At 41.5% G+C, this 13,670-nt stretch overlaps 1 protein-coding gene and 1 long non-coding RNA gene across 2 annotated transcripts; both read right to left on the minus strand.

Moving 5' to 3' along the window:
- Window positions 1-5,758: 5,758 nt before the first annotated feature.
- Window positions 5,759-6,823, minus strand: LOC100142350 (uncharacterized protein K02A2.6). Its single transcript, XM_008202300.2, has one exon. The coding sequence runs from the start codon at window positions 6,821-6,823 to the stop codon at window positions 5,759-5,761; it is 1,065 nt and encodes a 354-aa protein (XP_008200522.1).
- A 4,790-nt stretch (window positions 6,824-11,613) lies between these two features.
- Window positions 11,614-12,765, minus strand: LOC135266971 (uncharacterized). Its single transcript, XR_010335191.1, has 2 exons — window positions 11,931-12,765; window positions 11,614-11,863 (listed from the first exon to the last, which is right to left on the minus strand). It is a non-coding gene; the product is annotated as an uncharacterized LOC135266971 (long non-coding RNA).
- Between the last annotated feature and the right edge of the window lie 905 nt (window positions 12,766-13,670).

Genomic DNA, 13,670 nt, shown 5'->3' on the forward strand with positions numbered 1-13,670 from the left:
AAAAGAAGAAGAAAAGCTCTTCTTCTTCGAAGCAGAGCTTCACGCAGGCGGCCCCCTCATGGTCTGCCATCGCGGCGGGCCACCCCCCCGGCAGCCCCAAATGCCCCATCTTGGCAGCCCCTCAGGTTTCCACCCCGACAGCCCCCCAGGGCTCCGCTCCGACAGCCCCTCAGGACTCCGCCCCGACAGCCCCACAGGGCTCCGCCCCGACAGCCCCTCAGGGCTCCTCCCCGACAGCCCCCCAGGGTCCCACTCTGGCAGCCCCCAATGCCTCATGGATTCCCCCCATTTTTCTGCGAGATGCAGGAAAATGACACTTGGTTTCCCAAAAGGCCAACTTCACCAAGGCGAGGAGCGTAAGCGATCAAATCCGCATACAGCCTGCTACTGTTGCTGATTTCAGGTCGTTCACGAGGTTTATGGAAGCCGAAAGGATTCCATTCCACACCTTTACTCTCCCGGAAGAGAAGACCACCCGCGTCGTCCTGAGGGGAATTCCAGTCCAGGTGTCAACCGATGAGGTGTTTGCGGACTTGAAACGCCAGGGTTTCAATCCCATCAGCACCCATCGGATGCACACCAGGAAGAGACAACTTTCGCTGGTGCTCCTGGAGGCACCACTCGACCAGGCGAAGGAAGTCTGGAAGATGAAGACTGTCTGCAGCCTGATGGTCAAGGTTGAAAAACCGAAGAAATCAGGCAAAGCAGCCCAGTGCCATCGATGCCAGCGATTCTTCCATGCTCAACGGAATTGCACGGCAGAACACCAATGTGTCAAGTGCGGGGAAGCACATGACACAAAGGTGTGCGCGAAGGAGCGCAAGGAGCCTCCCAAGTGCGCCAACTGTAATGGCCCCCACACGGCCAATTACAGGGGCTGCCCGCAGTTTCCCAAGCTGCAGAAGACAACCGCCCCCGCAAAGGTGGTCGCCCCCAAAAAGGCCGCCGCTCCCAAGCCAACAGCCGCCCCCAAGGTCGTCGCTCCCAAGGCAAACTCCACCCCCACCAAAGGCAAAGGAGGCGCCAAAAAGACCGCTCATCAGCGTCAAACGGTGACCTTTGGATTGCAGAGGAACCAGATTGCCACGGCCATGGCAATGGCAAAGAGCCCGGAAGAGTTGGCTGAAAAACTCTCAGCCTTCGTCGCTCTTCTTTTGAATCGTTGATGGGTGCAAATCAACTGATCCAAAATTCTTTTCAGGTGGCGTTCTGGAACGCCAATGGCCTTCTAGCGGCCAGGGACGAACTCGAAGAATTCGTCGACAGGCTGCAACTTGACATCGTACTTGTGTGCGAAACAAAGTTGCAACCTCAAACGACGGACCCAAAAATTCGGGGTTTCTCTCTCCACGGGGCGGAGAGAGGGATCGGCCCAGGAGGAGGAACGGCAATTTTTGTAAGTAACAGAATTAAACATTCTGTTCTAGCAACACCCGATCTTCGCAACATGGAAACCGTGGGCATCAACGTAGCCACTGCAAATGGGCCCCTGCGCCTGTTTGCATGCTACAACCGACCACAAATTCCAATTCTCGAAGAGGACCTGCAGACACTTTTCGACGGCAACACACCAACGATCGCTGCTGGTGATTTCAACGCCAAGCACATCAACTGGGGAAGCCGCCGTTCGAACAGAAACGGAAACATCCTCAACGGCTTCACGGATCAACACCTGGACATCTCCATCATGGCTCCGGTAGAACCCACATTCTACCGAAACTCTGACGGTGCTGCAGGCATCCTTGACGTTGCAATCGTCAAAAACGTCGTGCACCAGGTTCGGCTGACGGTAATAAACGACCTCTCTTCGTACCATAACCCCGTCCTGATGCAAATCGGGAACGAGGCAAACGATCCGATTGTATGTCATTATACCTCAGTGGATTGGAGGAAGTTCACCAAGCACTGGTGAACAACTTCGGAACAATCCCACCGATCAGATCCACAGAAGAAATCGACGAGGCGGTCCAAACCTTCGAGACGAAGGTCCGGGACGCCATCGCCTCCGCCACCAGGGAACGGAGAACTCCGGGCCCAAGACTGGAGATTTCATGGGAAATCAGGGACCTCATCAGAGCAAAAAGGCGAGCCAGACGGTTTGCACAACGTACCGGTTTTCCGATGGACCGTGCAGAAGCCAACCGGCTGAGATGGGAGGTGAGAAAAGCACTTTCTGATTTCAGAAACGAGAGATGGGAAGCCAAGCTTCAATCTCTCACCGCCGAAGACAACTTCGTCTGGAGAATGTCGAGGGTGCTGAGATCCGACCGAAAACCGCTTCCACCAATCCACAGTGAGAACGGGATCGTCTTCACCGACGAGGAGAAAGCAGAAGCGTTCGCGTTGAGCATGAGCAGACAATGCTCACTCAACCTCACGAATGCGGACCTGGACCACGTCGAAGACATCGAGGATCACGTGGAATCCATCGCCACCGAGGACCCAGATAAACCCCTGACCCCGACAACCCCCGAAGAAGTTTCCGGAGTGATTCGGAAACTGAAGAAACGGAAGGCATCCGGACCAGACGAAATCAACAACAGGGCTCTCAAGAACCTCCCGCTGAAAGTCATCATCGAACTGACAGTTATTTTAAATGCAATGTTCAGTTTCAGATATTTTCCACAGCGTTGGAAAATGGCAACGGTCATTTTCATCCCGAAACCGGGGAAGGACCCAAAGTTTCCCCAGAACCACAGGCCAATCAGCTTGCTGTCGGCTGTGGGAAAGGTCGCAGAACGTCTCATCCGCTCCCGCCTCCTCCAGCTCACCCAGGAGCGGCACATCGTCCCCGATGAACAATTCGGCTTTCGGTCGAATCATTCAACAACTGATCAGCTACTACGAGTCGTAGAGCACGCTTCCATCAGTATCGAGCGCAAGCAAGTTACTGGTGCAGTGTTTCTCGACGTGGCAAAAGCATTCGATGCGGTTTGGCATGATGGGCTTATTTATAATAATCAGGGCTCCGATTTTTCACCCCTTCTTTACTCCATTTTCACCCACGACATCCCAAAAACTGACCGTACGACACTGGCAATATACGCAGATGACACAGCGATTCTCACCAGATCGAAGCAACCCTACATGGCTACCCGCTACTTGCAGGAGGAACGCATCGAAAACTGGTGTCGCAGGTGGCTCATAAACGTCAACCCCGACAAAAGCCGAGCGCTTTTGTTGGCACGACGTAGAGTCAGCCCTGATGGGTTTGTTCGAATGTTCAACGCGGATATTCCCTGGTCTGACCAGGTCAAATATCTCGGAGTCATTCTGGACACAAAACTCTCATTCGGCCCACATCTTAACTACGCACTCGCGAAGGGCAAGATGGCCACGGGAATGCTGAGATCTCTCGTATGTCGGAGGAGCGCGTTGTCAATTGACAACAAGCTCTTGTTGTACAAATCAGTTATCCGACCTACCATGACTTATGCTTCTGTGGCTTGGGCGTTCGCGCCCTGTAAGACTCGAATGCATAAGTTACAAACCTTCCAAAACAAATTTCTCCGTCAAGCATTCAACGCCCCGTGGTTTGTTCGCAACAACCAATTGCACCGAGAGGCGAAGATGCCGACGATGGAGAAATTCTTCCGTGAGACCGCTGAGCGAGCCTTTTCGAAGGCGGAAGCCCACCCGAACCCCCTGGTCCGAGAGGCCGTTGACTACGACGAAAACGATCCGTCCAGATGCAAGAGGCCAAGGATGGCTCTCTTGTGATCGAAAATGCCTTCTCACTTAGATCTTCCGAATCTGGTAAGCATCAAATGTCATTGCCACATTTATCTGTCGCAGCTCTTTTCAGATTCCATCAAATGGATCACTTCGGGGGAATCCCCGGAGCGCACTCTTCTTTCCTTCTGGCGCCATGCAAACCGGCATGGCTGCCCAGCGTGCGTTCAGGGATGAAGGACCAGACCTAGTCTGGTTTGCGTAAAAGCATTTCCCCTCTCCAAAAAAAAAATGTTAGATAGTTCGGTCTTAGAACTCACAGACAGTTCAGTTATAGAACTTATTGTTCCTGAATTGTAGTGTGGTGAATAAACTGTCCTTCATTAGTGAAGTGTTTCTTATTCCCACACACTCTACATTATCAATTAAATATACATTTCTCTTTTAATTATCAAAATATATTTTTTTCTTTTTCAACCACTGCAACAATAGCTTTAAACACCAGAGCCCCTCCCTATTTAGCGGATTTGGCCATGATGGCCATTCCCCCATATCTCTGGGAGGAACCAACCCTCCTTGTAGTTGTGATAGTTTGAATGACATAGTTATATCATTCCTATTCATTATACTTATTCTACCTAACTATTTGGTTTTGAAATAAAATTTTATATCAATAGTTCCTTAAAATTTTCTTTTTCTTTCACCTTTACTAAAAAAAAATATGGGTGAGAAATTGGGTATTTTTCTCGCAACGACGAGATGGCGAGACGAAACATTAATAGACAAACCCACTTGTTTTTTTTTTCGTAGTTTGGGTTAGATAATTCTTTGGTGGATCATATTTCTTTTTTAACTGGTGTACTCATTCTCATCTGAACAATTGTTTCTCCAAATCCAACACATAATTTCTTTTAAATATCTCTGTGATTTAAATTACTGCTTCACCTAAATTCATCATGTCTGGTGGTAAGTGCACAATTACTAGTTCTCCATATTTTTATTTTATTTCAACTTTTAAATTAAATATTTTTATTTTTTCTTCGATTAAATCAATTTTGAGTTAGAAAAATGAATTTATATTCAATTTTTCAACCTTCATTATTTACTCCAAATATTTTTGATGTACTTTATTTAGCTTATAATAAAATAAATTCTCAGCCCTGATTTTTTTTCTTATTTTTAGTGAGAACGGCTGGTTATTGGGGGGATTTGCCGTATGATATGATGTCAATCATAGGCCTCCTCGATGATTTTGAGACCAATGCCGCCCTAAATGTACTACCCCAGGCCCTTTTGGAGGTTATAGAAGAGTTATCTCAATCGCCACCACTCCGAATCCCGAACCTACACCGGGTCAATGGGAGATGTATTTTATTCCCCTCCACAACGTGGTTGTGGGGTGGGAATACAGGGTCAGGCAACATTATCGCGCACTTCAGAAAATCGCTACTTCAAATGAAATGAAAATCCTGAAATTTTACACACCAGTCTGTACATTGATAAGGACCCTTCCCGATTTTTATTAAATTTTTTTGTTAATAAATAAAGTTGTAGCAGTTTTTTGAGTTTTTGGGCTCTAACTCAGAATTTAACTTCAAAGTTTTTTGACTAAGTGAATCCCTACCTGCTAAATCTAAAATATAAACATCTTTGACTTAATCATTTCTATCTACCTGCTCATGCGGGAGCCAATTCGACCCTCACCCGGAAACCAATTCGACCATCACCTTTTAGAGAATTATACTTATAAAGATTAACGAGAACCAATTCGACCACCCAACCTTCCAACAGTTGTAAATCTTTTACAATCTTACCCCAATTACAGATCACATTGTCACCTAAATTTACGACGCCACAAGTAGCAACTCATAAATATTTCATAAGTATTTCTTTCAAATTCAGAATTTGACTTTGTTATGTATGTAAGGGGGTTTATGCGTAGTAGTACAGCATAACACATAACACATGAATTTATTAAATCAAATGATTACATTCTCAAAACACATATCGTAATTAACATGTCACTCCACTCGTTCTTCTCGTATTATGCAACCAACATAACACTCTTCCCCTCGTAGGAGTTTATTTACAAATTGAGACGGTCCACTGGCTTCCTGATACGGGTAGATCGTCTTAATGTCAAGGTTCCTGATTCGTTGACGATAACCGGCTGTTCCGGTTCAGGAACTAAAACTGGTGTTGATTCCGAAATGGGTCGGGGCAATTCTTCCGTTTCAACGGTGGGAAGTTCTTGGTTCGGTTCTTTATTGTCAATTTCCGAATCCACAGGAATTCCTTGAAAGGGAATTGGTCCATTGTAAGGTAACAATTGATCGACGTGTCTCCGTTGAATACGTCCATCCACACACACCTCGTAATTCAAATTCCCGTTCCTCGTCACAATCGTCCCGTATTTCCATTTTTGGTTTTTGTCTCCGTAATGTCTGCATAAAACCGTATCGTTCTCTTCGAACGACCTATCTTTCTTGTCCCCTGGCAATTTAGCTTCTTGCATCTCCGGCGATAACTCCAGCTTGACTAAATCAATTCTTGTACGAATGTTTCTTTTAAATATGAGTTCTGCCGGACTAACCCCTGTAGTTATGTTTGGTGTCTTCCGGTTTTGCATCAAAAATCTTGATAATTTAAGGTGAAGATTTCCCCTTTCCCACTGCATAGAACGTAAGCTTTTCTTTACAGTTTGAACGTATCTCTCTGCTTGTCCGTTAGTGGCTGGATGATATGGTGCAATCAGTTTATGCTTGATTCCGTTCATTTTAAGAAAGTCTTCGAATTCTTTTGATATGAAGTTACTGCCATTGTCTGACACTACAGTGTATGGTAATCCAAAACGAGCAAATGTTTCACGAAGAATGTTAATTGTCGTATTTGCGGTCATATTCGACGTTGGAAATACCTCAATCCATTTGGTGTAAGAATCAACGATAATAAAAAAATACGTATTCAGAAATGGTCCCGCGTAGTCGATATGTATCCTCTGCCATGGAACTATGGCGTAATCCCATGGATGATAATTTGTCTTCGGTGGGTTGTTTCGAAATCGGCTGCAGCTCAAACATTCTTTTGCTATTCTTTCAATATCGAGATCAATCAACGGCCACCACACGTGACTGCGTGCTAGGGCTTTCATCTTAACAATTCCTATGTGAGCTGCATGTATTTCTTCCAGTATATACTTGCGTAATGACTTTGGAATTGCCACACGAATACCTTTAAACAGACATCCGTCTTGAATCGAAAACTCAGATTGCGGATAATTCTTCGGAAGTGGTTTCCCTGTCTGTAATGCTAGAATTATGTTCCGAATTTCTGGACATTTTAATGATTCTTTTTTTATCTGCTTCCTTGTAATGGGTAAGAATTCTAACTGACTTATTTGAAATATTGCTGCATCATCCCTTTTATCCGTCGTACTTGGTAAAGATGATCTTGAAAAATAATCGACATTACTGTGTTCTTCAGTTTTCCTAAATTTAATGTCGTAGTCAAATCCTGATAGATATGTAGCATAGTGTATTAATCTCGTTGCCGATGTAGACGGAAGATCCTTATGTGGGTGTAAAATTGACGTTAAGGGTTTATTATCGGTTACCAATGTAAATTTCCTTCCGTAACAATAGTGAAAAAATTTTCTTATGCCCCAATAAATTGCTAAAGCCTCTCGATCAATTTGACTGTAATTTTTCTCCGATTTGTTCAACGATCTTGATGCGAAAGCAATTGGTCTTTCGGCTCCATCACTAGTTCGATGTGATAAAACTGCACCTAATCCGGTTGGAGATGCGTCCGTCGCTAGGATTAACGGAAGGTCTTCATTAAAGGGTATCAGTATTTTCGTACTTGTAATATCATTTTTAATTTCTTGAAATGCCCTTTCACATTCCTTACTCCAAGTGAAAGGAACGTTTTTCTTTAGAAGTTGATATAGTGGATGTAATTTGGACGAAAGGTTCGGGAGAAATTTTTGGTAGTAATTGACCAATCCAAGAAAGGTTCGTAACTCTGACAGCTTTTCGGGTCTTTTACTATTAACAACAGCTTCTACTTTCTCCTTTGTTGTATGTAATCCATTCTTATCGATTTTGTGACCCAAAAATGAAATATTTGTTTTAAAGAATTGACATTTATCCTTGTTTACGTGTAAATCGAAATCTCGTAGTCGTTGTAATACACATCGCAGCCTAACTAAAAGCTCGTCGGGTGTCTTCCCTTGTACCGCAATGTCATCGAAGAAACACACCACTCCTTCCAGGTCTTGTAACATCTGGTCCATAAAACGTTGCCACGCATTTGGAGCCGTTTTTACCCCAAACATTAAACGTTTTACTTTGTACACTCCTTTGTGTGTACTGATAGCTTGCATGATTGCTGACTCTTCGTCTACTGGCATGTGTAAATACGCCTTTTGAATATCCAAGGTACAAAAATATTTCCCACCTCTCATTTTATTGAATATGTCTTCTATTTTCGGTATCGGATATCGGTCCTCTTCGATTACACGATTTAAAGTTGTTTTGTAATCCGCACAAAGACGAATAGTACCGTCTTTCTTAACTACTGGGACAATCGGAGTACCCCATGTGGAATGAGTCACTTTTTCTATAATTTGTAATTGCTCTAGCCTATCCAGTTCGCTCTCCACCTTTCCTCTTAGAGCATATGGAACTGCTCTTGGTTTCAGAAAAATTGGTTGTGTATTTGGTTCAACCAGTTTAAAAGAGTATTCGTAATTGGGAATTCTTCCTAGTTTTGTTGATACGACATCCTTAAATTCCTCCAGAGTGCGGTTTAGTTCATCTTTGTAATTTAACGTGTCTATTTGGTGTATAGTATTCCAATCCAATTTAATATTTTTCAACCAATCGCGACCAAAAATTGTATCCACATCTTGTGACAAAATGTAAATGTCCCCTCGGGCTCGCTGGCCTTGATATTCAATATTAACGTTGCACGACCCTATCGGTTTTAAAATTTCTCCGGAATATGTCCTCAGTTTGACTTCTGTAGATTTGATTTTTGCTCCTGGACATAGCGATTTGAATTTCTTTTCAGAGATTGTAGAGACTGCTGCTCCTGTATCAAGTTCCATCTTGCATTTCGAATTATTTAATTTGATCGGCAACAATATTTTCTCTGCGCTTACTGAATTTATTGTAACAATATTGTACAAATTTGTAAATTCGCCTTCTTCCTCTTCAATTTTCGTAACTTGTTTCTGATTTTGAGACTTGGCTTTAAAACACACCGCTTGCAAATGACCCAGTTTGCCACAATGTTTGCATGTGAGCTTTTTTGCTGAACACGAATCAGCCTTATGGTTTGTTTTTCCACAACGGAAACATTTTCCCCACATCTCTTGTAATTTTTCCGGTTTCTTCTTCCGCTGTTCGTTTGTACGTAAACTTTTGTCTTTCCTGACCGCATTTACCTCCAATTCTGACCGTTGCATTTGCATTGATTCTTTTTTCGCAGTTTCTACTGATTGGGCAATTTGCACTATATCTTCGAATGTAACAGTTGATTTTTGTTGTAACAGTCGTTCTCTTATTTCTGTATCACGAATTCCTCTAATGAACTGCGTGCGTAAATGGGTATTAATAGTAGACGTATTGCAATGGCTGCACTTGAATTCGCAATTTATAGTCATTTTCCGCAACTCCGCGACGTAATTCGCAATAGTTTCCCCTTCATGTTGAACTCGTAAGGAAAACTTGTGTTGTTCTGAAATCACACTAGCTTGAGGCGCTAAGTGTTCTTTTAATGCTTTTATCAGTTCTCTGTAAGTTTTTGTATTCGGTAAATCCGGGGCTGTTAATTTTGTAAGGGTTTGGTAAATTTTCGGACTTAAACAGCTTATCAAAATTTGTACGCACATTTTGTCCCTCTCGTCAGTGGAGTCATCCATTTTCTTTAACTTTAAATGATTGTCCAGTCGTTGTAAGTAACAGTCAAACGTTTCGTAATTTTCGTCGTAAGGGTGTAAATTTTCTTTTACAGAAGCCGTATTTTGAGTTTGATTAAGTAACTGTCTTTGTGTGTCGTGAATTCGATTTAAAATTTCTGTCATTGCCGTTAGCACTGGTTGTAATTCCGCCATTTTTATTTAATGTAAATTATGAATGTAAATTATCTCCGTAAGCCGTAGTCGTAACAATTTGTAGAAGGAATTAGACAGGACAAGGAGGCGCTTAGAGGGCTATCAAAGCTAAAGGACAGGAGACCCCTGATCGGAAGGTGTTTCCAAAAGTAGGGTGGACGGTAAAACAATTTGTACGTAATGCTGGTACAGATTCTAGTGTAAATACCTTGAATTTTCCTGTAACACGTGGAAACCCTAACCTCACTTTTTTTTTCCTTCACTCTCCCGACTTTGTTCTTTTCCGACTCGTCGCCACTTGTTATGTATGTAAGGGGGTTTATGCGTAGTAGTACAGCATAACACATAACACATGAATTTATTAAATCAAATGATTACATTCTCAAAACACATATCGTAATTAACATGTCACTCCACTCGTTCTTCTCGTATTATGCAACCAACATAACAGACTTTTTGGTCAAAAAGTACTTTTTTGTAATTATTACCTTTATCTGTACGTGAAAAATTACTAAAAAATTACGGGAGATACTTTCCGAACGTACAGTCAGGCGTGTAAAATGCAATTCTTTTTTTTATTAAAAATTGTGATTTTCTTAGGTACCCGATAAGGTTGTCTGACCCTGTATAATGACGTAGACAGATATGTCTGGGTAGACATTTGGCGGTAATAATCCAATATTTCGTTATTTTATTTTGATGTATTTTATTTTATTATTATTATTTTATATGTATCTCATATCAAATGTAATAATTTTCCATTGTTATACTTTGTATAATTTTTATTAAAACTTAGTACTCTCATTTATTTTATATTATTTTTTCACAATAATTCCTGCTAAAAATTTCTTAAGTGATAGTGATATTTTTAAATTTTCACACGTTCATTGAGACGAAATTCATCCTTGTTGTTTCTATTATGAAATATTAGGTATTTATCAAAATTATTAATATTAATAAATCGCAAAACAGCAGAACTTACTCGAACAAAATTTTAAAATTAGTTCTCACAATTTCGATTTCTTACGAAAATTAGTCATCACGAATGATATAATATCCTACCAACAAAACTACCTTTCATTCTTTACCTTATGGGCAAAATAGTCGAAATTTTAAGTCATTTTAAGGCCTTTTTAATTAATTTAGTATTACCCTGTACGTGAGGTTTTTATAACATCGGTGAATTTTTATTTGATGATGATTAGCACTTATCTCGTCCCCAAGGTTTTCGATGGTTGAATTTAGTTTAAATTTAACTTTCAGAAAGTTTGTTAAGCCCCCAAGAGCATCCATCGTCCATTTTCCACAAATTTTCTAAAAATTTATTTAGCTACTTTGTTACCTAAGTAACACAAGTTGGTGCCAGCCGGCTCTGGGTGTTGGGCGTGGGTGATCACAAAGAACTATAAACCGAAGTTATTGGGCGCCACTAGTTGTATAACCCCAACTAGAGGGGGAAAAAAAAAAAAGAAAGGAAAGAAAAAGGGGTTTCCCCGAAATTAAATTTTAATGGATTAAAATATTATATAACAAAGATTTAAAAAAATGTAGGAAATTAAAAATTATTAAAGAAATAAAAAATACTATTCTATCTACGCTGGACAAGTAGACAGGAGAAAAGTGATTCTCTTATACCGATCACGTGCTCGGAATATCATTCTTTGTCGGCCGCAAACTCATAGATCTATGTTTTGTGACTGATATCGATAAGCGCAAAATTAATAACCGAATCTACCAACCGATATGTCCAGAGACGATTTACAACGAAATTATATATATTAAATTACAAAATGAGATCAGCAATATTACCTTTGATCGTGAGGCGATCAAACAAAAAAAATTGGAAGAAAGAGAACACACGAGACAGCAAAAAGGCTCGAGGTTAGGGGGTTCCGGCGCGTCCGTAATTAACAAAGGCTTGCCTGACCGTCTTTTCGATGAGGGGCTCCCTCAGAGGTAGCTGTTGACCTCGCAGATGGCGGGTTTGGTGATAACGGCGAAGGACCACGTCCGGAACGAGAGATGATGGGATGTTAGGTCCCCTCGAAGGTTTTACTCCCCCCAATTTGAAGCCTTTAAATCGAAATACACACTGAACCAAGAAAACAAAGAAAAGGGCTCATCAGAATCAATTCGGTACCTTTGATGTTGGGCGGCTTCCTCGTGTTAGCAAAAGAATTTTGTCCTGCGAATCCGACTATTCGGCTACGGCGATGGTGCGAGCATTTACCACGAAAATCTTAGTGAAGCTGCACTCACAACGAATCACTCCATACGATACTTAAATTTTCACACTCGATGACCGCAAATCTCCACAATAATGTGAGATGATCTAAAATCTGATCACTCGAGATGACTCCCACAACGGAGCTAGGACAAAAGTGCTAGAACGATTTCCGTTCGGAGTTTTAAAGAACGAGACTCAGAAAAAAAGTGAAACGGAAACGAAAATTTAAAATTTACGCGCTAAACAGAAGATAAGAGGAAAACTAGGGAGTTTAGAAAGGTAACTAAGATTGACAATTACAGGTTAGATTCAAATTCAAAACAGATAAGAAAATGTAAACAATGACATGGGCAATTAAACTAAGGCCCCCATAGCCCACATGGGAACCCCTAGGGCAGGCAAAAGGAAATAAGGAGGCTATCCGGCCCTAACGGATAGCATTTCCGACGATTTTCCCAACTAAGTTATCAAGGTACCAACCTACGGTTTTAACCAGAAACATTTTCAGGACAGTGGGCACTAAAAGGCTGCGACATTCAAGTTTGCCCACAACTGAATGCGGGACGCACCGAGCCACATATAAGGAAGAAAAAAAAACATTTCTTTGTAAGGTTGACAAAAAAGCGGACATCACAGAAGGAACAGGAACATTGACGCTCCGACGTCAGCCGTTCACTCTGACGCCGTTAAGGGCATTAAAATTACACCCTGACCCGCCCTTCTAAGTCAGGGTGGATTTTCCAAACGTAACAACTTTTTTCATACCACGACTAAATAATTCCCTGGGTTACGCAAGGTTTCACACTAATCATTATTATTCAGGCATTAATTTACCTAACCATTTTTCTTTTACAATTTAAACAATCCACAACAGTGTTTACCCAGGTGTCAGTCCCAAAAATCATTTTTGTGACACCCCAGATTAATTTCATTTACCAAGACATTATGAATCACGCGCTACGCAGTAGTTTCCGTCGTCAAGCTTTTAGCATGGCGCCCTTGTACTCCCACACATTTGAGACATTCTTTTTGAGATCACTCCATTTATTTAATTTTACCTGCTCAATTCCTTTCCGAAAGATTCCAATTACAAAAAAATCCCGTTAACCGTTATAATTAAATTTTTTTTTTTCAAATCACAATCATTTACCTTTTCTTATGGTCTCCGAAATTGACTAAGAATCCTACTGGCTGCGCCAAATCGTTTGTGGCAGGTTTTTGAGTTTTTGATTTTAAATTATAAGTTTTTTAGATTTAAGGTCTTTTTGATTGAGCGGTGGCCCGCTAACAGATCGATTAAATTTGTTTGTGCGTAGAAACCTCAGCCAAAATTTGTGAGATCAATCAATTTCTAGGGAGAGACACATGCAGTCCAAATAATACTCGAAAAACTTAAAAATTAACACATTAAATGAAATAAATGGTTAACATAAGATCATCGAAAAACTGAGTTGTTATCAACAAAATGCAACAGTTTACAAACAAAATAGAATCTTGGGAAATACAATAATGGTTTCAAAAACAGAACGAAACATTTCAACTGCGATTACACCAGCTGTGATCTCAGTACAATTAATTTATTACAAGAATCAAGTTGCACAAAATTCGTCATTTTGCGCAATAATCCTAAATACATTTAGACAAGTAAATTTA

Source organism: Tribolium castaneum, chromosome 8 (assembly GCF_031307605.1).
Source record: "Tribolium castaneum strain GA2 chromosome 8, icTriCast1.1, whole genome shotgun sequence".
Lineage (NCBI taxonomy): Eukaryota > Metazoa > Arthropoda > Insecta > Coleoptera > Tenebrionidae > Tribolium > Tribolium castaneum.

What these genes read in the sequence shown, in the direction of transcription:
- LOC100142350 (XM_008202300.2), bottom strand. Translation starts at nt 6,823, where the DNA reads ATGAAAGCCCTAGCACGCAGTCACGTGTGGTGGCCGTTGATTGATCTC.